Source organism: Manis javanica, chromosome 3 (assembly GCF_040802235.1).
Source record: "Manis javanica isolate MJ-LG chromosome 3, MJ_LKY, whole genome shotgun sequence".
Lineage (NCBI taxonomy): Eukaryota > Metazoa > Chordata > Mammalia > Pholidota > Manidae > Manis > Manis javanica.
In genome coordinates this window covers 161,602,440-161,628,569 of record NC_133158.1, presented here as the reverse complement: position 1 = coordinate 161,628,569, position 26,130 = coordinate 161,602,440, and the positions used below count along the sequence as shown (strand labels likewise).

Here is a 26,130-nt window from a genome sequence, read left to right as displayed (position 1 = left end):
AATTTGCTCTCTTACACACTAAACTATGTTTTCTACCTTTATCTTGCATCTACCTACCACTTCAGCATTTTATTAAAAATAATAATAATAATAACAATAATAAGGGAGAAATGTGGGATTCACATATAAATCAAGTATAAAAATCAAATATTCATATTTGACCTGATTGTTTATAGTTCATAATATGTGATCAGAACTGAAAGTTTCTGTGATGACTGCCCTTGTACTGCTCACCATGTAGAACTTGTTCACCATGTAAGAACTTGTTCATTATGCTTCAGAAGATTGGAGACTGATGACAATTAGGCTTGGGGTGGATTAATGATTGTACATAGAGCATTGAGTCCCCTATACAGAATTTTATTGTTTTTAACAACCATTTGATCAATAAATATGAGATGCCCTCTCAAAAAAATAAATAAATAAAATTGTGGCTTAAAATAAAAATGTTGAGGATATTCATAATCTGCTTAACATATTAAGTGCAACCAGTTTCCAGAACTTTGTATCTTGCAAGACAGAAACTCTGTATCCATTTAATTCCTCATTTCCTGTCCTATCATCCCTTGACACCCATTACTCTACTTTCCGTCTATACAAATCTTGACGATTCCAGATTCTGCATATAAATTGAATCATACAGTATTTTATCTTTTTGTGACTGGCTTATTTCATTTAGCATAATGTTTTTGAGGTTCATCCATCTTGTAGCAGGTGTTAAAATTTTCTTTCCTTTAAGGCTCAATAATATATTGCATATATGTACCACATGCAATGGAATATTATATATCCATTCATCTGTCAGTGTTCTGAACATGGGTGTATAAATATCTTTTCTAGACCCTGGTTTCAATTTTTTTGGGTAGAGTACTTCTTATCCAGTGGTTATGAACTTGAGGCTATTTCATCCTCTATGGGGCATTTGGCATTGTCTAGGCATTTTCTTACCAAGATCCTGTAATCTAAAACATCTATTTTATAAATGAAGTTTGTCTTATTTTATTACTGAAAAAACTCAGGTACAGAATCTTATTGGCTGGCTTTGGATAATGCGGATAATGACTCAGCTTTTAGTTCAGAGGTTGGGGGATCTTCCTATAATGTTTACTTAGAGGAATGATTTGAAATGTTTACAGCCTTCTATTTCAGGGAAGGAAATACTAACCATTAAGAAAAAAATGTCAAACATACGGAAAACTTGTGAGAAGAGTACAGAGGGTTCCCATATAGTTCAGCTTCCCCAGCTGTTAACATTTTACATTCGTTTCATCAATCTATGTGTGTGTGTGCATATTTTGTGAATCATTTGAGCTTAAGTGGCATACACCATGCCCTTTTGCCCTTTAATTCAGTGTATTTCCTAAAAACTATGACATTCTCATACTTAACGAGAATCTATTCATAAAATCAGGAAAATAATAATTGATAGAGTTCCATTGTCTAATCTACATATTCCATTCAAATTTAGCCAATTATCTCAATAATGTCCTTTATTGGGCTAGGATCCAGCCCAGGATTACTTGTATTTGATTGTCATGTCACTTTAGTTTCCCTCATTCTAAAACAGTTTCCTCAGTCTTTCCTTATCTTTAATGATGGTGACATTTTTAAAAATACAGACCAGTTATTTTGTGGAATGTCTCTCAGTTTGGATTTGCCTGATAATTTTGTCTTGTGCTGATTTCAGCTCTACATTTTTAGCATGGATACATTTAAGTAGTGGAGGTGTACTGCATTTTAGCTGGAGGCAAACAATGTCAATTTATTCCATTACTATTGATGTTAATTGTTATCACTCAATTATGAGAATGTCTACTAGATTTTTCTGCTATAAAGTTAACAATTATTTTGTGGGCATATTTTGAGATAGAGTAAACATCTTGTTTCACATCAAAATTTCAACTGTTTTATTATTTATTAAAATATTTTGCCTGAATCAGTATTACTGCAGTAGTTTGCCAAGTGCTGATTTTCAAATTTATTTTTCTTTTTGGATTTGTTAGTAGCATCATGGGGTAGAGGTTTTTCTTCTACCCCATTTACTTGCTCTTTTTTTTTAACTGATAGTAAGTGGTATGGATTTGTGATTCCTGTTTATTAATGACTTCGTTACTGTCATTTATTTTGATGCTCAAAATGACCAGATTTGGCCAGTGGCAGCCCATTCAAGCTGTCTCCCAGTATCTTTTTGATATTTCTCTATCATTCTTTGAATATTTTGTTCTTTCTGGTACAAAGTGTTCCCAGCTCATCTAGTGTTTACTTTAACTTTGGAGTCAGTCATTTCTCCAGGGTGTCCTGATTCTTTTTACTTGTGAAAAGTATTTAGAATACAAGATCTGAGCATTGGTGTACTCACCTCTGTTTGTGTGCAATTGTATCTAGGACTTTCATGAAATAAGACCTAGATAATGTAGATGTATATATGTTTTTATATTAATTTGGCCTGATACAAGGATAGAGATGTATTTCTTTATATACCTATTAAAAACTATGTGTTCTTATTAGTGACTCTGATTTGGATATACCACCACAGAATTTTTTTCTCTAGTTTTGCCTTTCTATGTTTTGTTTTAGTTTGGTCAATAATCACTATTATAACATAATGTGTTTATGAATTTTGAAAAACCTGAACATAAAAATAGCATATGAGTGTTAATTTTTATTACATTTCACCATTATTTCAGTTCAAGCATTTGAACATGTATGTAAGTTCACCAGTTGTGCTGTACAGTATAATTTTTCATTACTGATTACTGTGGGTTTTATAAAATAATTTAAGATTCTGTATTTTGTTCGATTTCCTGCCACATTTCTGGTACTTATTTTTACCTTGGCATTTTATTCAGTGCTCTGCTTTTCATGAAAGCTCAGTAAACAATTAGAAGACCTTAGTTTAGTCCTGGGTCTTCATAATTTACTTAAAGTAGATTCTGATTTTGTTCCATGAAAATATAGTAGGTTTGTAGCTTTTTGCAGTATTTAACATAGTCTTTTTTTCTAACATGAACAATTAATACTTTTTGTTGCTTGCAATAATAGGTTTCACTTTAAGATGTGAGTATAAGTTTCAGTTTTAAATCCTCATGACATCTTACAATCACTTTTAGAGAAACCTAGACAAGCCTGTAAAATAAGAGCATACCCTTTTTATTTTTTAGGTTGAGGATCTTAATATAAAACTGCTTAAATAATATATAGAATCTGTGTGTGTCTGTGTTTGTGTGTGTTCAAATAAGACTATTTTTTTTTTCAGAGCATTTAGAGAAGGTTAATAGAGATTTCCCACAAATCAGTTGCTCCTACAAATGCATAGCCTCCCCCTTATCAACATCATTGTCTGGAATGGTGCATATGTTACCAAGAGCAAACCTACATTGACACATCATAATCACCAGAGTCCATTATTTACCTTAGGTTTCACTCTTGGTGGTATGCATGAATACCATGGGTTTGGACAAATGTATAATGCATACACCCATCATCATAATATCATACAGTATTTCACTGCCCTGCAAGTCCTCTGTACTCTGCCTATTAATTCTCCCACCCTTGCCCCTCCCTGTCTCTAGCATCCACTGATATTTTTAAATGTCTCCATAGTTTTGCCTTTTCCAGATGTCATATAGTTGTAATCATACAGTATGGAGCCTTTTCATATAGGCTTCTTTGACTTAGTAATACACATTTGATGTTTCCCCCCCTTTTTTGGAAGCATGATAGTTGTTTTTCTTTTAATGCTAAAAAATATTCCACTGTCTGTGTGTATTATAGTTTATCCACTTATCTACTGAAGGACATCGTGGTTGCTTCCAAGTTTTGGCAATTTTGAATAAATGTACTATAAACATTAGTGTGCAGGTTTTTCTGTGGGCATTAGTTAAAAACCTTGCTAAATACCAATGAGCGTGATTACTGGATTGTATGGCAAGACTATGTTTAGTTTTGTAAGAAACTGCCAAACTGTTTTCTTAAGTGATACAACCACTTAAGAAAGTGTAGTATTTTGAATTTCTACTAGGAATGAGTAAGAGTTTCTCCACAGCATTTGATGTCTGTGTTCTGGACTTCGACCATTTTAATAGATATGTAGTTGTATCTCATTTTTGTTTTAATCTCCATTTCTCTGATGACATATGATATTAAGCATCTTTTCATGTGCTTATTTGCTATCTGTATATCTTACTTGGTGAGGTGTCTGTTCATGTCTTTGGTCCATGTTTTAGTTTAATGGTTTATTTTATTATTATTGTTTTAAGAGTGTGTATGTTTTGGAAAATATAAAGTCCATTATCAGTATGTCTTTTTGCAATATTTTTCTCCCAGTCTATGGGTTGTCTTCATTCTCATGACAGTGTCTTTTACAGAGATGATAATTTTAAATTTAATGAAGTCCAGCTTATGAATTATTTTATTGATGTACTGTGCATTTGGCATAATATGTAAGATGTCATCATCAAACCCAAGGTCATGTAGATTTTCAATAGTAGTGTAATAGGAATTTTATAGTTAATGTTTCACATTTTTATGTATTGGGTGGTGTCTGTCTTTCAACTTTGTTCCTTTTTATTCAATATTGTTATTATGGGTATTGCCTGTCCATATTAGCTCTAGAATCATCAGATGATACCATACCCTACTAGGATTTTGATTGTTTTTTTATTGAATTTGTTGATTAAGTTCAAGAACGCTGACATTTTGACAACACTGAGTCTTCCTATCCATGAATATAGGATATCTCTCCATTTATTTGGTTCTATTTTGATTTCATTCCTCAGATTCGGTAGTTTTTCTCATATAGATCTTGTACATATTTTGTTAGTTTTACGCTTAAGGTTTACATTTTTGGGTGCTAATGTAAATGGTATCGCTTCTAACTTCAAATTCTACTTATTTATTTGTTGAATATATAGGAAAGCAGTTTACTTTTAATAATTTAATACCTCTGTAAATTGACCTTGTATTCTACAACTTGCTTTAATTGCTTGTCAGTTCTAATACTGTTTTTGTTGATTCTTTCAGGTTTTCTGCATAAACAATTCTATTTCCTCATTTTTACAGATGCATATACTATTTTGAATCTTACTACTTTAGAAAATTAGTAATATGACTTTATACAGACATTGGTAAAATGTTCATATGAAATCCCAGTTACAATAATGTTAGGTATGAAATAATATAATAATGAATTTCCTTATAGAATCTTGTCAGATGACTCTCTAGAAGTATGGGAAATGAATGTCTTTCTTTTAATGTTAGTCCAGATCCAGTTGTTAGTCTAACAGTTCACAGTCTAGATCCAAAAAATAGTACATACCATGTTTTAATAGTTCATATAAGGAGTAGAAAGGAATATGGAATGACGTTTTTTCATGTTTCATTTTAGCTAAGATTATATCTTAATTTAAATGGTTTTATTCCTCTGAGTCAAGAAACCTGTTACTTTTAAAATTTCATGTTTTGTTCATCTTTGTTGTGTTTTTGTTATTTATAGAAACTGAAAATTAAAGAAGGAAAGACAAATTCAGTTCAGATAACACATTACTTCTTTATAATCCAAATTGTAATTCTGCCACCTAGTGATCACAATGGATTTTTTTTTCGCAATGGATTTTTAAAACGGATTGTTTTTCCTTTTTTAGAACTCTGAGAATTCTTTCCTTCATCTTTAACCTACAGATTTATGATAAGAACTTTAAAAAGGATATTCTTAAAATTTTTAAGGGAATAGAGCTTTAACATTTCATCTTCTAAAGTTCATGAACTGCTTATAAATTCGTTGTATATAAATTTCCTAAGGGTTTGCCAGTGATGTTTGTTTTGCATAATTCAGTGTTGTAATGAGTAACTTCATTTTTGTTAGAGTCGAGGTGGAAAAAAGTTTCTTGCTGTTCTGAAAGAAATCTTAGACAGGGATCCCTTGTCTCAACTGTGTGAAAATGAAATGGATCTTATTTGGACTTTGCGACAAGACTGCAGAGAGAATTTCCCACAGTCACTGCCAAAATTATTGCTGTCAATCAAGTGGAATAAACTTGAGGATGTTGCTCAGGTAATAAAAGATTATTTCTGTTAACTCCTTTTGGGAATATGTCTCACTTTGTTGATTTCATGTAAATTGTTCTTTCTGACATAGGTGTTTTTCCATAGGTTGGCTAATTTTCTGTGGGAGAAATTTTAAGGTCATAAACTCTTAAATGTACTCTAAAGTTTTAAGAATTAAAAATTCTAGATTCTGGATAGGCTTTCTATATCTTTCATTAAAGACAGTTGAAATGTTCATCGTGGTGTAATCATCCATAGTTACTACCAGCATGTTGTAGGTCCTGGACCACTTCTAAGAGTTTCATCAGTGAACTCCAGAGTTTCAATCTTAAGACTCTGCAATGAGTAATCTAAATTGAATATGTATTGTTTGAAAATTACCTCTGTAGAAGTTAGTATTTTAGAACTGAACCATTCAGACCAATTTTAACATTATTTCATTTAGATAGTGTTGATGAATATTCGCCTTTACGGCAAACAGAAAAGTAAAAATTTGCTGCAAAAAAGCTACCAAATTTTAGCTTCTTGATTTAAATTTGAAGACCCTGTCAAAAAGCACTGACTTTCATTAAATTCAGTTGGTTTTCATTGTTCTTTAGAAAGATCCTTGAAATGGTTTTTAATGACAATGAGTATTTTTGTCATATTAAAATAACCAGATATATTCATCTTACTCAAATTTAATTATCTTTTTAGAAGTTTTCAGTTGAAGTCTTAGATCTATGACTTGAAAATTTAATCAAGAAATACATTTATTTTTAATCATGAATATGTTTATGTTTGATATTATTGGTTTCCTTTTGAAATTAATGTTAGAAAAGGATTTCTTTGAGTTTGTTTCTTTTTTTTGAATCATGTCATATAATTATGACATGAATCAATTTTTTGAATCATGTCATAGTTATGTTATGTTCTCCATTTAAACTTTACACATTTAGAGCACATGAACATACCTTGCTGTGAAAAGGAACTGTTATTTCTCATTTAGATAGGTTTTAATTGTTTTGACATAGTTATCTTCTAACCACTTATTTATCTAAATTCAAGTTTTGTTTTCTATGAATTTCCAAAATGGTATGGAATGTAAAATATAAGCATTTTTTATTTGGCACATATGCTTAATTCTCAAGATGCATCATATTATTTTGTATAGAATTAGAATAGAAAAATTTTCATGATGTATTATTCTTAAAAAGATCTGAGAGAGGTTTCTTATGTCAACTGTAAGAAAATGGAATGAGCCAGTTTACTCTTAGTATTTCTTTATTTGAACCCTGGGGACAGAAACTTTCATAATCGATAATTTAGTATACCTGTCTCATTTCCATGGGGAAATCTATAGCATAGTTTTCAGATATAACTTAATGTCCTCCATTTTGGCAGAAGAAAGGCTAATAGTGTAACGAATACTCAGGAAGAAATACTTAAATGTATGTAAGCAAGTGAAGGAAAGCATGAATTTCACAATATTAATCTAGTAGTCCAGAAAAAAAATGTTACCAATAAAAAATAATGTTTGGCTGCTCCCCCTACCCTATGCCATTGCCAGTTACAGTGAATTGATACAAAAGAAAGTAAACTGTGTTTTCAGAAAATAAATACCTTTCAGAAGTTTGGTGCAAAGTTTATTCTCTGATTCTAGAGGCATAGTATGTGGGTGAAAATTCTGTAGAAGGCTAGCCTCCCATTAATCCACAGGAAAGGGTTCTATTGGCATATTGCAAAAGGAGTTCCATAGTCTTTGTGGGCAGGTACTTAGCAGTCCTTTCACTGTTTTTATGACTGTCAGATTTCCCTTTCCTGTAGCTTTCCCCAAACTAAAGTGGTGAATTTTGATAATTTATTTAACTTTATATAATTGATTTTTTAATAATTGTAAATAATCTTACCAAAGATATTTAATTATTTTCTAATAGTAGGCGTGTTTTTAACCCATTAACATAGTCAAACCTCTATTATTACAGAACGGTATCTGTCCGTTAGAGTAATGTTTTTTGTGGAGCAGTGTGTGTATTTCAAGTGTTAATGGGAATGCTGGAAGTTTTTGTTTGTTTACTGTTGTTTCAGCCCCTCAGTAAATGGTCCCCCCTAACTCTATCCATAATGAGAACTGGTCTATTATGGCCTTGGGCAAAGTGGGGAGAAGGCCCATTTTTTGATAGAAAGTTGGGTGAGGTAGGTGTTTTATGTTTTTAAGCCAGTATTTGTAAAATATTTTTCGTTATTATACTCCTTAAGAGCTTTTTTAGATGTTTCTCCCTGTAATAGCCACATCTTCATGAGATTTTGATACCATAGTTTCCATATGTATCTTTTGTACTGTTTTTATATATCTATTTTATATGTAAGAAGGAACTATAAAATTTAGTCTTTTTATTCAATGTAAGTTTGAGAATAAACAAAAATTAAAAGTTAAAATTAAAAAAACATTTTACTGTATTTGTTGAATAATTTATGTAATGTAAATTGTCTACTTTAGCAATTTATATTAATGTATACTAATAAAACATCAGTTTTTTTTAATTCATGTGTTTTTGACAAATGTAAAATAATTAAAAATTAAGTTAATTTCTTTAAAAGTATCTTTAATGAACTTAACCTATAAATTTGCTTGATATGAGAAAGTACCTTTTAAGTTAGCTGCTAGATATTCATTCCAATATTATTGACTTTTTTGGGGATACTTGACATCATCAACAAGGGGTTGACTTTTTAGATTTAAAAATAACAAATTAGAAATGATTTCAATTTTTTTCATTAATTAATTAATTTTGTTGTCATTAATCTACAATTACATGAAGAATATTATGTTTACTAGGGTCCCCCCTTCACCAAATCCCCCCCACAAACCCCATTACAGTACTGTCCATCAGTGTAGTAAGATGCTGTAGAATCACTAATTGTCTTCTCTGTGTTGCACAGCTCTCCCCATGCCCACCCCCCCCCCCCCACATTATACATGCTAATCGTAATGTCCCCTTTTTCCCCACCCTTATCCCTCCCTTCCCTCCCTTTCTCCCCAGTCCCTTTCCCTTTGGTAACTGTTAGTCCATTCTTAGGTTCTATGATTCTGCTGCTGTTTTGTTCCTTCAGTCTTTCTTTGTTCTTATAGTCTTTGGGTTTAAGGTCAGTCTCTTGTAAGCAGCATAGAGATGGGTCTTGCTTTTTTATCCATTCTATTCTGTGTGTTTTGATTGGTGCATTCAGTCCATTTACATTTAGGGTGATTATTGAAAGATATGTACTTATTGCCATTGCAGGCTTTAGATTTGTGGTTGCCAAAGGTTCAAGTTTAGCTTCTTTAGTATCTTAGTGTCTAACTTAACTCACTTATTGAGCTATTTAAAACACTGTCTGGTCATTATTTATTTTTCTCCCTTCTTATTCCTCCTCCTCCTTTCTTTATATGTTGGTTGTTTTATTCTGTGCTCTTTTGTGCTTCCTTTAACTGCTTTTGTGGGTAGTTGATTTTATATTTTGCCTTTAGTTAGTATTTGGTTGGTCTGCTTTCTTTGCTGTGATTTTATTTTCTCTGGTGACATCTATTTAGTCTTAGGAGTGCTCCCATCTAGAGCAGTCCCTCTAAAATACCCTATAGAGGTGGTTTGTGGAAGGCAAATTCCCTCAACTTTTGCTTGTCTGGGAATTGTTTAATCCCTCCTTCATATTTAAATGACAGTCGTGCTGGATACAGTATTCTTGGTTCAAGGCCCTTCTCTTTCATTGCATTAAATATATCATGCCATTCTCTTCTGGCCTGTATTGTTTCTGTTGAGAAGTCTGTTGATAGCCTGATGGGTATTCCTTTGTAGGTGACCTTTTTCCTCTCTCTAGCTGCCTTTAATACTCTGTCCTTATCCTTGATCTTTGCCACTTTAATTATTATGTGTCTTGGTGTTGTCCTCCTCGGGTCCTTTCTTTTAGGAGTTCTGTACACTTCCATGGTCTGATCGATTATTTCCTCCCCCAATTTGGGGAAGTTTTCAGTAATTATTTCTTCAAAGATACTTTCTATCCCTTTTTCTCTCTCTTCTTCTTCTGGTACCCCTATAATGCAGATATTGTTCCTTTTGGATTGGTCACACAGTTCTCTTAATATTGTTTCATTCCTGGAGATCCTTTTATCTCTCTCTGAATCAGCTTCTATGCGTTCCTGTTCTCTGGTTTCTATTCCATGAATGGCCTCTTGCATCTTATCCATTCTGCTTATAAATCCTTCCAGAGATTGTTTCATTTCTGTAGTGTCCTTCCGGACATCATCCCTTAGCTCTTGCATATTTCTCTGCAGCTCCATCATCATGGTTATGAGCTTTATTTTTAAATCTTTTTCAGGAAGACTGGTTAGGTCTATCTCCTTCTCAGGGTTTGCCTCTGTGATCTTGGTCTGTATCAATTTCTCCTGCCTTTTCATGGCGATAGATATATTTGTGGGGAGCTGGCGCATGTGTTGTGTAAGAGAAAGTCCTTTCTTGCCAGTTTGTGGACTTCCTCTCCTGGGAGAACAGCAGCCTCTAGCAGCTTGTGCTGGGCAGCTGCGTGCAGATGGGACTTCTGATCTTGCTCGGCTGCTATGGAGTTTATTTAGCTCTGCAGTTGCTGTGGGCATGGCCTGCCTCAGGCTGCTTCTCCAATATGGCCGAGCTGCATCGGAGGGGAAACAGATGGGAGGCTGTTTATCATGGTGAGGGGCCTCCAAGCTGCACTGTGGGGGTTCGGGCATCCAGAGTTCCTTGGGATTCCCAGCTGCTAGGCTAAGTGTCCTGGGGCATTTCCGTCCAGCTGTGGGGTCCCTGTCCCTTTAAGAGTTTCAAAAAGCACTCGCTTTTCTTTGTCCCAGGTGCGCCGGCTGTGGGGACCTGCTCACAGGTCTTACTGTCCTGTTTCCCTAGTTTCCAGCACCCCACGCATGCACTGTGTGTCTGCGCTCTGGTCTGGATGGCTAGGGCTGGGTGTTTAGCAGTCCTGGGCTCCCTCTCCCTCCCTGCTCCGACTCCTCTCCTCCTGCCGGGAGCTGGGGTGAGGGGCGCTCGAGTCCCTCCATGCCGCGGCTTGTATCTTACCCCCTTCATGAGGTGTTGTGTTCTCGCTGGTGTGGATGTAGTCTGGCTGTTGTCCTGTGTCTTCTGCTGAAACTATTTAATTTAATTCTCAAAATCTAAATCTCCAAAAGCTCAAATGACAAGGTAGCTAGCAGGTACTCACAGGCTACGTCTGAAAACATGACTCTGAGATCAAGTAGTCAATTGAGAGACAGTCTTCTAGTCCTTACTGTTTGCCATATTATTGTAGCTCTGATCTTGCATACATTTTGTGTATCTTCCTTTACTCAGTGTCAGTGTTCCTAATGTGAATAGTCAACAACCCAATGAGATACATCAAATATTAAGCAATAAAATTTTTTCAGAAAGGGTTGAACTCCAGAGTGCCACAGTCATAATTATTAAAAGTTTTTTTTGTTTTCCTTTAGAACCACTTATCTTTCCACTTGCCACCTCTGATAAGAATGTGTAGTGTAAACATAAGAAAACTGCCAGGAGGGGATTAACACTGATGAGTGACCGTGCTGTGATGGCAGGTAGAGCCCAAATCTCTAGAAAGGACTTTTTTTTACCTCTGAAACTAGTGTTTCCAAAGATGTGGCCATTTGCCCCTGAACCCAGCCTCTATCTGCAGTCTAGTTTGTCTTCCCTCAAGGGATTCTTTTATATCCTATGTCTGGATCATTTCTAGGTGGCATCTGTAAATAGACTGGCTGTGTTTATCTTGTTTATCAAAAATAAACTAGGTACTGTTTATTTATTTGTTTGTTTATTTATTTTGTTATCATTAATCTACAATTACATGAAGAACATTATGGTTACTAGACTCCCCCATTCACCAAGTCGCCCCCAGAAACCCCATTACAGTCACTGTCCATCAGCGTAGTAAGATGCTGTAGACTCACTACTTGTCTTCTCTGTGTTGCAAATCCCTCCCTATACCTCTCCCCCACACATTATACATGCTAATCGTAAAGTCCCCTTGCTTTTTCCCTGCCCTTATCCCTCCCTTCCCACCCCTCCTGCCCAGTCCTTTTCCTTTTGGTGACCGTTACTCCATTCTTGGGTTCTGTGATTCTGCTGCTGTTTTGTTCCTTCAGTTTTTCTTTGTTATTATACTCCACATATGAGTGAAATCATTTGGTACGTGTCTTTCTCCGCCTGACTTATTTGACTGAACATAATACCCTCTAGCTCCATCCATGTTGTTGCAAATGGTAGAATTTGTTTTCTTCTTATGGCTGAATAATATTCCGTTGTGTATATGTTCCACATCTTCTTTATCCATTCATCCGTTGATGGACACTTAGGTTGCTTCCATTTCTTGGCTATTGTAAATAGTTCTGCAATAAACATAGGGGTGCATCTGTCTTTTTCAAACTGGAGTGCTGAATTCTTAGGGTAAATTCCTAGAAGTGGAATTCCTGGGTCAAATGGAATTTCTACTTTGAGCTTTTTGAGGATCCTCTGTACTGCTTTCCACAATGCTTGAACTAATTTGCATTCCTACCAGCAGTGTAGGAGGGTTCCCCTTTCTCCACAACCTGGCCAACATTTGTTGTTGTTTGTCTTTTGGATGGTACTCTGCCCATTTTTTAATTGGATAATTTGCTTTTTGTTCGTTGAGGTGCATGAGCTTTTTATAAATTTTGGATGTCGGATCAGTTGTTTATGAATATATTCTCCCATACTATAGGGTACCTTTTTGTTCTATTGATGGTGTCCTTTGCTGTACAGAAGCTTTTCAGCTTGATATAGTCCCACTTGTTCATTTTTGCTTTTGTTTCCCTTGCCTGGGGAGTTATGTTCATGAAGAAGTCCCTCATGTTCATGTCTAAGAGATTTTTACCTATGTTTTTTTCTAAGAGTTTTATGGTTTCATGACTTACATTCAGGTCTTTGATCCATTTCGAATTTACTTTTGTGTACGGGGTTAGACAATGATCCAGTTTCATTCTCTTAAATGTAGCTGTCCAGTTTTGCCAACACCATCTGTTGAAGAGATTGTCATTTCCCCATTGTATGTCCATGGCTCCTTTATCGAATATTAATTGACCATATATGTTTGGGTTAATGTCTGGAGTCTCTAATCTGTTCCACTGGTCTGTGGCTCTGTTCTTGTGCCAGTACCAAACTGTCTTGATTGCAATGGCTTTGTAGTAGAGCTTGAAGTTGGGGAGTGAGATCCCCGCCACTTTATTCTTCTTTCTCAGGATTGCTTTGGCTATTTGGGCTCTTTGGTGGTTCCATATGAATTTTTGAACTATTTGCTCCAGTTGGTTGAAGAATGTTGTTGGTAATTTGATAGGGATTGCATTGAATCTGTAGATTGCATTAGGCAGGTTGGCCATTTTGACAGTACTAATTCTTCCTAGCCAAGAGCATGGGATGAGTTTCCATTTGTTAGTGCCCTCTTTTATTTCTCTTAAGCGTATCTTGTAGTTTTCAGGGTATAGGTCTTTCACTTCCTTGGTTAGGTTTATTCCTAGATATTTTGTTCTTTTTGATGCAATTGTGAATGGAATTGTTTTCCCGATTTCTCTTTCTATTAGTTCATTGTTAGTGTATAGGAAAGCCACAGATTTCTGTGTTTTAATTTTGTATCCTGCAGCTTTGCTGTATTCCAATATCAGTTCTGGTAGTTTTGGAGTGGAGTCTTTAGGGTTTTTTATATAAAATATCATGTCATCTGCAAATAGTGACAGTTTGACTTCTTCTTTACCAATCTGGATTCCTTGTATTTGTTTTTTTTGTCTAATTGCCATGGCTAGGACCTCCAGTACTATGTTGAATAACAGTGGGGAGAGTGGGCATCCCTGTGTTGTACACAATGTCAGAGGAAAAGCTTTCAGCTTCTCACTGTTCAGTATGATGTTGGCTGTGGGCTTATCATATATGGCCTTTATTATGTTGAGGTACTTGCCCTCTATACCCATTTTGCTGAGAGTTTTTATCATGAATGGATGTTGAATTTTGTCAGATGCTTTTTCAGCATCTATGGAGATGATCATGTGGTTTTTGTCTTTCTTTTTATTTATGTGGTGGATGATGTTGATGGATTTTCTAATGTTGTACCATCCTTGCATCCCTGGGATGAATCCCACTTGGTCATGGTGTATGATCCTTCTGATATATTTTTGAATTCACTTTGCTTATAATTTGTTGAGTATTTTTGCATCTACGTTCATCAGGAATATTGGTTTGTAATTTTCTTTTTTGGTGGGGTCTTTGCCTGGTTTTGGTTTTAGGGTAATGTTGGCTTCATAGAATGAGTTTCGGAGTATTCCCTCCTCTTTGATTTTTTGGAAAACTTTGAGAATGAGTATTATGTCTTCTCTTCTCTGTATGTCTGATAAAATTCTGTGGTAAATCTATCTGGCCCAGGGGTTTTGTTCTTGGGTAGTTTTTTGATTACCACTTCAATTTCTTTGCTGGTAATTGGTTTGTTTAGATTTTGTGTTTCTTCCTTGGTCAGTCTTGGAAGGTTGTATTTTTCTAACAAGTTGTCCTTTTCTTCTTGGTTTTCTGGTTACTGTTTATTTTTTATAGGTTATTTATTATGATTTAAAGGGTTTAAACATGTTATGATGAATAAAGTTCTATTATGTGATAAATACTCTTAAAATATTAACAGTTAAAAATAAACTTCTTCAAAATACTATTGAGTTATTAATTAACATTTTATATGTAAATTGCTTGTCATTGGCTTGAGCCTTGCAGCTTATGTTTGCACTTTGAATTTTACCTTTAAGTGTAATTCTCTTTTAAAAATTATTTAATGATTAATGATTGTGTAATCCATCTGTTCATTGTATCATTCTATTTTAGGTAAGTACTTAAGAGTTCATATTAATAGGGATGAATTTTTTAGATGTCAGAAATAGTTTCAAGTATGCTTCTCCCTTGTTTTGACCCATTTCTTTTTGCTCCTGTGAACCAAAGGAAAATAGATTACTGTTCTCCCCTATAATTTCTGAACCAGTTTTGATTTTTAAACAGCTTCAGGCACTACTTCAGATTTGGCCTAAACTGCCACCCCGGGAGGCCCTGGAGCTTTTGGATTTCAACTATCCAGATCAGTACGTGCGAGAATATGCTGTGGGCTGCCTGCGACAGATGAGGTATCTCCACCCTTTGGCTTTCCTTGGGCATGAAATAACTTGGGGATGGATAGAGAAGGTGTTGTTTGTTTAAATGTCTCATAAGAAAGGAAAAGGCTGAGACTTTTTCAGAGTTGAAAGCATTGTTCCTGTGCTCTCTGTCATACATATCATTCTTTCATAGTGACTCTAAAATAAAAACCAAACCATTGGGTCAGGAGTTCTCCCAGATGACCCTCAAATTCTGTGATCCACTAGGAGGACTCACAGGACTCAACATATATATAGTCATGCTCTTGGCCCTGATTTGTTATAGCAAAAGAATACAGAGGAAAATTGGCAAAGGAAAAAAGATTCATTGAGTGAAGTTTGGAGGATGTTTGGATGAAGCTTCTAAGGGTTCTTGCCCAGTGAGGGCACTTAATTCCCCCAGCAGCAAGTTGTGGCAACATGTCTGAAACATTGTCTACTAGGGAGTTTGTTGGAGACTTGGTGGCCAGGGTTTTTCTTGGGGGCTAGTCACATAAACATGTTGTGCCTAGCTTATACCAATATTCTAGACTTCTAAAAGAAAAACGGGTAGTGAGCGTAAACCATACTGTTTGTAAAAACAGTTTCTGTGTGGTGAGCCATTCTTACCTGTTATGGTGGTGGGAACCCTCCTTAACATTCCTGGATCCCAGCTAAAAGCCAGCATTGTAAGCAGGCTTTTTCAAAGGGTAGTAGTCAGGCCTGCTACTGTGTTAACTCTTTTCTGTCTACTACCCAAAATTAAGAAATGTTACTATTTTTTGTCATTTTTTTTTTTTTTTTTGTAACAAAACATGATCCATGTTTATTTATGGTAAAATCAATCACTGTCAGCATTTTCATCCTCTCTTTATCCCTTTCCCTGGAGGGAGTTCATCTGGGGGTCACAAATGTTTAGCTTCTCAACTTCTATGGATACCTTCCTTTTTAAATTAAGGTGAAATTCAGATAACATAAAATTAATCCTTTTAAAATGAGCAATTAAATTGCATTTAGTACAGGCATTGTTGTATGCAACTGCCACCTCTGTCTAGTTCCAAAACAATTTCACCCCAAAAGAAAACCCCATAACCATCAAGCAGTTACTCCCCATGCAACCACAGATCTGTTTTCTGTCTCTGGATTTACCTATTCTCAGTATTTCATGTAAGTGGAATCACATAACATGTGACCTTTTGCATAATGTTGTTGAGGTTCATCCACATTGTGCTATATATCAGTACTACTTTTCTTTTTTATGGCTGAATAATATATCCCACTTTGTTTATTAATTCATCTCTTGGTGAACCTTTGGGTTGTTTCTACATTTTGCTACTGTGAACAGTGCTGCTATGAATATTTTGAATAAGCATTTGTTTGAGTACCTGTTTTCAATCATTTTGGATATGTACCTAAGAGTGAAATTGCTGGGTCTTTGTGTGCTGGGTCTATGTTTAACTATTTGTAGAGCTATTGTGCTGTTTCCCATAGTGGTTATACCATTTTACATTCTTTTTTTTTTTTTTTTTTTTTTTTTGAGAGGGCATCTCTCATATTTATTGATCAAATGGTTGTTAACAACAATAAAATTCAGTATAGGGGGGTCAACGCTCAATGTACAATCATTAATCCATCTCAAGCCTAATTCTCGTCAGTCTCCACTCTTCTGAAGCATAACGAACAAGTTCTTACATGGTGAACGAATTCTTACATAGTGAATAAATTCTTACATGGTGAACAGTACAAGGGCAGTCATCACAGAAACTTTCGGTTTTGATCATGCAATATGACCTATAAACAATCAGGTCAAATATGAATATTCGTTTGATTTTTGTACTTGTTTTATATGTTGATCCCACATTTCTCCTATTATTATTATTATTTTTATTTTTAATAAAATGCTGAAGTGGTAGGTAGATGTAAGATAAAGGTAGAAAACAGAGTTTAGTGCTGTAAGAAGGCAAATGTAGATGATCAGATGATCAGGTGTGTGCCTATGGACTAAGTATTAATCCAGGCTAGACAAGGGCAGCAAGACATCCACGGATGCAGAAGATTTCTCTCAAAGCAGGGGGGGTGAGGTTCTGAGCCTCACCTCTGTTGATCCCCAAATTCTCACCTGATGGCCCCCCTGCGACTGTGCCTGTCTTAGGTTGTTCCTCCCTTGAGGAATCTTACCCGTCTCTGGCTAACCAGTCATCTTCCGGGGCCATACAGGGAAATGTAAAGTTGGTAAGTGAGAGAGAAGCCATATTGTTTGCAAAGGTTAGCTTTTTACTTCTTTGCAGATTTATGCCCTGTGGCTTCTGTGCCCAGCACTTGTCTCGAGGTATCTTTACCACCTGGAGGAATTATGATACTCGATAAATTCGATATGAGGCACAAATTCTATTGAAGGGTTGTAATTAGGAAGGAAGAAGGAAAGCTATAGAGGTAGCATATGGAAGAAAACATGGGAGGATTGATTATTTCTTTGACATATCTTCTTGTAGAGTACCTTAAGCATGTATAGGTTTTAAACTACTAACTAATTTGCACTCACATATTAACATATTAGGAATACGGTGACATAAACAAAGCAAATCTATAATTACCATCCATCTCCAGTGAATCCAAGAAAACCATTTAGGCACCCTAGGCATTTGTGAAAATTTATCTATGATATGATGGATATTGTCCAACTGTACTTGAACCATCAGACAAATTAAAGCAGCCCATTTCTGGGATCTGTTCACATCCCATATGTTCTTTTAACCATAGATAGTCTATAGTCATGAGATTTTGGAGTGCTACACCTTGCACCCCTCCCAACTCCTGGTTGAGTTCCAACAGTACAGATACGGTCAAATTCGTTGTCTCACTGTATGCACATGGCAGCCTAGACATCTCCCTCCTCCTTCTTATGGCAAGTCCAGGAGACGGTGGGCTGGATGCAGCCACAACCGCAGCATCGTCCGGATCCCTGTGGAAGCTTTTTGATGATCATCCCCCGGCACGAGTCCTCCAGAGAGTGCTGATGCCGGAAGCTCCTCCTCATATCGTATCTTAGTTCATTTTCTGGGTATCCAAGCTAGGCCTTGATCTTCTGCATAGAAACAAACAGACCCTTTGCTCACACTTTGACATGCCCTCTATACCACTGCGCAGAACTCATTGGAGGTCAGCACACTATTTTTTGTCATTTTTAAGCAGATAACATTATATGTAAAAGTGAAGTTCCCAGTTCCCAGTTTCCTTACCCAGTCCTGACTTTTTTCATTTTCCAAAGAGAGCCGTTATCATGAATTTGGTGTGTATCCTTCTATACCACATTTTTATATCTATAAAAACACACAGATACAGATTAATATTGTACATTTAAAAATTATGCAGCTGTGTCTTGTCATATATATTGCTTTGCCTCTTGCTATTTTTTTATTTTTTATTTTTTATTTTTTATTAAGGTATGATTGATACACACTCTTACGAAGGTTTCACCTGAACAAACAATATGGTTACAACATTTACCCATGTTATCAAGTCCCTACCCATACCCCAATGCAGTCACTGTCCATCAGTGCAGCAAGTTGCCAGAGATACACTATGTGCCTTTCCTGTGCTACACTGTTCTCCCCGTGATCCCCCACACCATGGCATCTTGCTATTTTTTAAATTCAATATTTGGTTTTTGAGGTCAGTTTCTCCCATTACATATTAATGTTAATGTATTCCTTTCACTACTGTGTTAATATCCTGTCATATGAATGTATCTTATTTACTTCATTTTCCCATTGAGAAATATTTTACATTTTCTCCAGATTTCCTTACTATAAATGCAGTGAACACGCTTGTACAGTAACCTTTGGGTAGTACACATTTGAGAATCTGATAATTTATTTGAAGAAATGACATTGAAGTACCTCACTTTTCAAGTGTTCCATTTCTAGCCTCAAAAGTGAGGTTTTATACACTATGATTATATGAAAAATAAAAAGTTCTCAGAAAAATATGTATACTTCTTTTTTAAATAGTATGTTTTAAACCATATGATATCCAAAAGAAACTACACAAACTCTTCAATAGTGGTTATTTTGGGGGAGTGAAATTAGGAGTGTAAGGAAAGAGGATTCCTTCTCCTATTTCTGTACTACCTTTCTTTTACACTATTTGTAGGTTTTATAATGGGCATGAATTTCATAATAAACTTAAGATTGTTGTATAGGTAGTTTTAAATAATGCAACTCCCAGTTGCTCATTAGTCTCCCTAAGTTTGCATTGGAGACCTGAGCAGGAAGAACTACCAAACTCCCCTTGGGTTGAGGCAAGTGTTTTTCTTAAATGTATTGATCCCCAGGAGGAGATTGTTCAGATCCCTATGTTCCATATAGGTAATTCTTGTACGTTTTCCTATGTGAAAATTTCTGGTTGTGAGAGTTTTTTCTTCATATATAGTATCCTGGGCTTCAGTCCAAGATCTACTTGAGATTACTTTCTAAACCATTTGTTGTCCGAGAATATAGTCAATAAGTAGGACTTTGGATTCATATCTTACCTGACTACTGGAATTGTCTCTGATTGGAGTATGTACACATGTGAATGGTTTGGAGATGAACACAAAATAGAAAACCACTAACCTTAAGTAATCCAGCTCATACAATTACAGTATTACATTATATTAATTCAGAGTACCAGTTTCCATTTACATATACACTTATTTCTTTATCCTTTAGAGTATTTGAAGTTAGTATTTTAATTGTTCATTGATTATCTAGAAGGAATTAATCCTAATGATAGGAAAGGAAAACATATTGCTGAAGTACTAATGGAATTTTTATTTTAAAAACTAATCGATTGCCTGACTATATATCATATTCAACATAATGGGAAATCAATATTAAAATACCTAATTTTACTGTAACTCTGGGCTGATTGTAAATAAAATCATCAGTCATATCAACCTAATTAATTTAATGAAAGTGCCCCATAATATCTGTTCTTTATTCCTTTCAACTCCCCCTCCTACCCATATGAAATCTTCAGCTTTCCTTGTGTTACTGTTATGATAGAACAGTGAATGGACGCATGTAACAAGCCTGATGCAAAAAGGACCATTGTGTTGCAGTTAGTATTTGGTAGTTTGATAGGAAGGGATCTTTTTCTGGCACAAGTTGTTGAGTGGCTTACTCTTGTCTTTTCTTTCTTGCAGTGATGAAGAACTCTCTCAGTATCTTTTACAACTGGTGCAAGTTTTAAAATATGAGCCTTTTCTTGATTGTGCCCTGTCTAGATTCCTGTTAGAAAGAGCACTTGCTAATCGGAGGATAGGGCAGTTTCTGTTTTGGCACCTTAGGTAAGTCTTATATTTCAGTTTGAGTCCACCTTGTGCTTTTGTAAATATAAATTAGTATAATACAGGACACTTAGCAAAAACAGCTGCTTTCATTGTTTCTGAGCCACCTGTAACATTTGTATTCTCTTATGTCTTCTATTTCTTGACACACAAAATCTCAATTTTCATGATTTGGCTAAGTAATTTTAGATGTGTTTCTCCATGCTGCCTTGATGTGAAAATACTTCAGATTTCTTAGAATAAAGAATTAATTATAAAATCTTGAAGTGTGATATTTAAAGAATTGAAAGTTGACCATCCCACTAATAATTATGCACAAAATGGTGTGTTCCTCAACTGAAACTAATAATTAACATATTGCTATTTTCTAGTAATGTGTACTTAATTGTGTTAATATATTTGGATTAAAAACAGATATAATTATTCCTTCCAAAAGGTTATAGACAGTAATATTGGTACTACTGGGAAAGGTTTTAAAGTTTTCCTATAACAACAGCAACTTTTTTTTTTTTTCAGTTTTCTTATTAACTAGGTCATTTTCAGAAATACATGAAACATTTCACTGATTTTATATGAGTAAAATCAAGAAAAGAGAACTAAAATTATTTTGTTGCCTAGGAAAATTGTTGATTCCTCATTTCTGATACTGTACTCAGACATTTTTGTTTTTATCAGAATATTGAAACTAATGATTATCAGAAAAAACATTTCCTTCTCTTCAGCCAAGCTTAAGGAAAATAAGCTCTAATATTTTTATTTAATTTTAGGGATTGTATTTCTGAATCTTGATCTCCTTTTTATTCAGAATTTTTCCTTTCTTAGTTTTAACTTGTCTTTTCTCATACAGTTAAATCTTATTTTTAAACCCCTTAGGGCATAACAAAATAAGGTACTTTATATAAAAATTTTTTTTCAAATGTGTACACCATTCCTTAAGTGAAAAAAAAATTGAGTCAGATATCTGTGTTTCTCTTAATTATCTCTCAGTTGGTCATATTAACATTTTACTTCCAAAGCAAAGGAGGTGACATTTGAAAATTGTTCAGATTTCTTAGAATAAAGAATTAATTATAAAATCTTCTTGAAGTGTGATGTTTAAAGAATTGAAAGTTGACCGTCCCACTAATAATTATGCACAAAATGGTGTGTTCCTCATTGGCATCACAAGTTAATTTTGTAATAGCAGAAAGAAGTATATTTTTATTTGGTGTTCTGAAGTGTTTGATAAATAAACTATCTTCATATTACTAACTTTCTGCAGGTCAGAAGTACACATTCCTGCTATCTCAGTACAGTTTGGTGTCATACTTGAAGCATACTGCCGGGGAAGTGTAGGGCACATGAAAGTGCTTTCCAAGCAGGTATTAGCTTGTTTTAATCTTCATGTTCAATTTGTGACATGGTATTTGATAAATTTTATTATATGCAATTTCTCTCATCACTTGGTTTCATAGCGGTTGCACTAACTGAACCTGATTAATATATTGTTTACTAAAATTTTTAAGTCAAGAAATGAAGTTTCAACAAACTCAGGAGAATGTTAATTGAATGCTCCTTGAAAAATGAGTGAGGATTCCTCATAGTGTCTACACTAATACTGTGCCTTAGATTTTAGTAGGAAATACCTATTTAGACATGCTTAACATTGGGTTTCATGGTGATGGTGACAAAGGTCATGAAATCTTCATACCTTATTTTTTCATATTCCTGAATTACTCTTTCCAGTTAGTATAGTATTTATGATTCATATGCTCTGTTATTTGTTTTAGACTCAGATATTTTGACACTTAAGTCCACAGTCATTATAGCTTAAAGAATTCAGAATCCTCAAGCTGCTTTTTTAAACAATATGTACATGCTTGTAATTGCAATATTCATCTGTAGTCCCACTTCTTCCCAGGCCCTCATTTTCTAGTTATTGCATATGACGAGATATTATGATATTAATAGGTCAGATATTAAATGCTTAATATATGCCAGCAACCATGCAAGTGTTTTAAATATGTTATTTTACTCTACTAATAATGTGCCATAGTAGTTACCAATGCTTCTGGATTTAACAAGGGGAAAAACTGAGGCTCTAAGAGATTAAGTAACTTGCCTACAAATCCACAGCTACTAACTAACAGGAATAAATTTCAGATTTAGGTCTGTCCACCTATAAAACTAGAGTTCTTTTTACTCTACTGGGAGTTTTCAAACCTTTTATCAACAACTCTCTTTTTAAAATCGGAACTTCAATATAGATCCAATATATAAAATAGACAGCAGTGTTGTTTTTATCAGTATAAATGTGTTTTTGAAGCTATGGCAAAACATAAACTGTTAAACAGAACCATTAAGCTGTTCTATTAAACACGGAACTTCAAAATTACAGGTTATTATAGCCTCGGTATCCAATTATTTCTAAATATATATATATATATTTGGAGATAATCCTGATTTATACAGCTAAGTAGTTGAAAAACCAATGGTTTTTTAATAGCTTGCTTGCAAATGAGAAGCCTAACCATGGCCCATGCTTGATTTGTTGGCAGGTTCTTAGACCCCTGAAGGGTGAGATAAAAGCATTTCTGCCATCAAAATAAAGGAACTCTGTATTCTAGCTTCATGCTGGAGTCCATCATTGGCAAATAGCAATAATATGCTCTTGTTCTCTAGCAGTAGTTTTTTTATTTGAGTAGTATCTAACCTAACACAAAGGATTTTCTTAATGACTTAATAAACATTTACTCAGAACCTACTATATGCTAGGTTTGTGATAGATGTTGTGATTTGAAGTCAAATTTGTTATGTAGCTGTCATCAAAGAGTTTATATTATTCTATAAAGTAGGTATATAAAGCAGTGCTTAAGTATTATGATAGAAATGTTATAATGGTAGTATAAGGAAGCACAAAAGAGAGACACATAACATGCTTTAGGGCAATAGGGAAGAGTTCACAGTGGAGGTGACACTTGTGGTGGATTTTGATAGTGTAGTTGTTGTTAGCTAGATGAAGAGTTTGTTAGGGTCCTGCAGAGAAGGAGGTCCAGTAAGATGTATGTGCATGTGTATTAGAGGGAGAGTAAGCTCTCTCATTCTCTTACATAAAGGGAGAGGTAAGATTGATACTCATTAATCAATAACAATAGGTTCATGTGATTATGGGGCTGAGAAGTCCCAAGATCTACAGTCAAACAATCTGGAAACCCAGGAGAGAAAATGGTGTAGTTCCAGTTGGAATGCAAAGGCCTGAGAACCTGGGGAGCCAATATTATGTAAGTTTAGTGCAAAGGCAGACAAGCTTGACACCTAAGAAAAAGGCCTGTTGTTATAGTACAAGTCTCAAGGCAGGAAAAGACTGATGTCCCAGCCCAGGGCAGTCAAGCAGGTAGAGTTCATTCTTCCTGTCAGGAGGGCCTGCCTTTTTATTTTATTCAGGACTTCTCATGTTTAGATGAGGCCCACCCACAGTTAGGAGGGCAATCTGCTTTACTCAGTATACAGATTGAATGTTGACCTTGTGTAAAAACATCCTTACAGACACACCTGGAATAATGTTAGACCAAATATTTGGGTACCCATTGGACCAGTAAAGTTGATGCATAAAATTAACCATAATAGGTTAAATTGGTATCCCTATGCACCTCCTTAAACTGTACTTAATCTTCAAATGAAGACACCAGCAAGGTCAAAATTCTGCCTAACATGGTACCACTTCCTTAAGTACAATAAAAAATATTCTAATTTCTTTCTTATAAGAGGAGGTAATGTGTTTGAGTGGTGTTTATTCTTCTCTTTTATATTCTACAAATCATTTACTGTGATGTAAAATTAACAACATTTAAGTATTATGATATAAAGTCAGTACATCTTATATTAAATGATAACGGAATAAGAATGGGAGGAAAACAAAGGCATTTATTATACAAAAGCATACCTTGGAGATATGGTGGGTTTCGTTCCAGAGCACTGCAGTAAAGCTAGTATGGCAGTAAAACAAGTCAAATGAGTTTTTTGGCATCCTAGTGCATATAAAGTTATGTTTATACTGTGCTGAAGTCTCTTAAGTGTGCAGTAGCATTATGTCTAAAAAAATGCACACATCTTAATTTAAAAATACTTTATTGCTAACAGAAGGAACAAAATAGTAGTAGACTCATAGATTACGAGAAGGGACTAGTGGTTGCCAAAGAGCAGGAGTTGGGGAGGGTGGTGGGGGAGAGAGAGGGGGATAAAGGGCACAATAAATTGCAATCACAATATAGGGTGGTCATGGGGATGGTAGTACAGCACAGAGAATACAGTTAATGATTCTGTAACATCTTACTATGTTGATGGAGAGTGACTGCACTGGAGGGGGTGATGACTTGATAATATGGGTAAATATTGAGCCACTGTGTTGTATATTTGAAACCAACATAAGATTGTATGTCAAAGATACTTTAATTTAAAAAGAGTACTTCATTGCTAAAAAATGCTAATCATCATCTGAACTCTCAGTAGTAGTCATTGATCACAGATCAACTTAACAAGAATAATAATAAAGTATTATTATTTATTGCCAGAATATTAAAATATTGCAAGAATTACTAAAATGGGACACACAGACGCAAAGTGAGAAATACTTCAGAAAAATGGTGCTGATAGACTTGCTTAACACAGGATTGCCACAAGCATTCACTTGGTAAAAATTGCAGTACCTCAGCCATATGTGACAAAACCACAGTCAACATCATACTTAATAGCGAAAAGCTAAAAGCTTTTCCTCTAAGATGGGTAACAAGACAAGGATTCCCACTCTCACCACTTTCATTCAACATAGTACTGGAGGTCCTAACCACAGCAGTGAGACAACACAAAGAGATAGAAGGCATTCAAATCTGTAAGGAAGAAGTTACTATTTGCAGATGACATATTATACATAGAAAATCCTAAAGAATCCACCAAAAAAGCTAGTAGAACTAATAAACTGAATTCAGCAATGTTGTAGGATACATAATTAATACACAGAAATCTGTCTCATTCCTATATATTAACAACGAGCTAGCAGAAAGAGAAATCAGGAAAACAATTCCATTCACAATTGCATCAAAAAGAATAAAATACCTAGGATAAGCCTAACCAAGAAGGTGAAAGACCTATACTCTGAAAACTATAAGAGACTCACAAGAGAAACTAAAGAAGACACCAACAAATGGAAATCTGTCCCAGGCTCATGGATAGGAAGAATTAATATTGTCAAAATGGCCATCCTTCCCAAAGGAGATTGATCAGATTCAGTACAATCCCTATCAAAATTCCAACAGCATTCTCCAATGAACTAGAACAAATGGCTCTAAAATTCATATGGAACCAAAAAGACCCCAAATAGCCAAAGCAATTCTGAGAAAGAACAACAAAGCTGGGGGTATTATACTCCCTAACTTCAAGCTCTACTACAAAGCCACAGTAATAAAAACAATTTGGTACTGGCACAGGAACAGACCCATAGACCAATGGAACAGAATAGAGAGCCCAGATATAAACCCATGCATATATGGTCAATTAATATATGGTAAACGAGCCATCAATATATACAATGGGGAAAAGGTAGCCTCTGAACAACTGGTGTTGGCAAAACTGG

The 26,130-nt window shown here is 35.0% G+C and overlaps 1 protein-coding gene across 9 annotated transcripts in view; it reads left to right on the top strand.

The window, feature by feature from the left end:
* PIK3CB (phosphatidylinositol-4,5-bisphosphate 3-kinase catalytic subunit beta) overlaps positions 1-26,130 on the top strand; it is a 235,823-nt gene that overhangs the window by 167,352 nt on the left and 42,341 nt on the right. For all 9 annotated transcript variants that reach the window (XM_036991629.2, XM_073232256.1, XM_073232261.1 and 6 more), the window contains 4 exons: positions 5,864-6,052; positions 15,084-15,205; positions 20,379-20,522; positions 21,784-21,883. In XM_036991629.2, the coding sequence (XP_036847524.2) occupies positions 5,864-6,052; positions 15,084-15,205; positions 20,379-20,522; positions 21,784-21,883 (555 nt within the window). The remainder of the gene's footprint in view (positions 1-5,863; positions 6,053-15,083; positions 15,206-20,378; positions 20,523-21,783; positions 21,884-26,130) is intronic.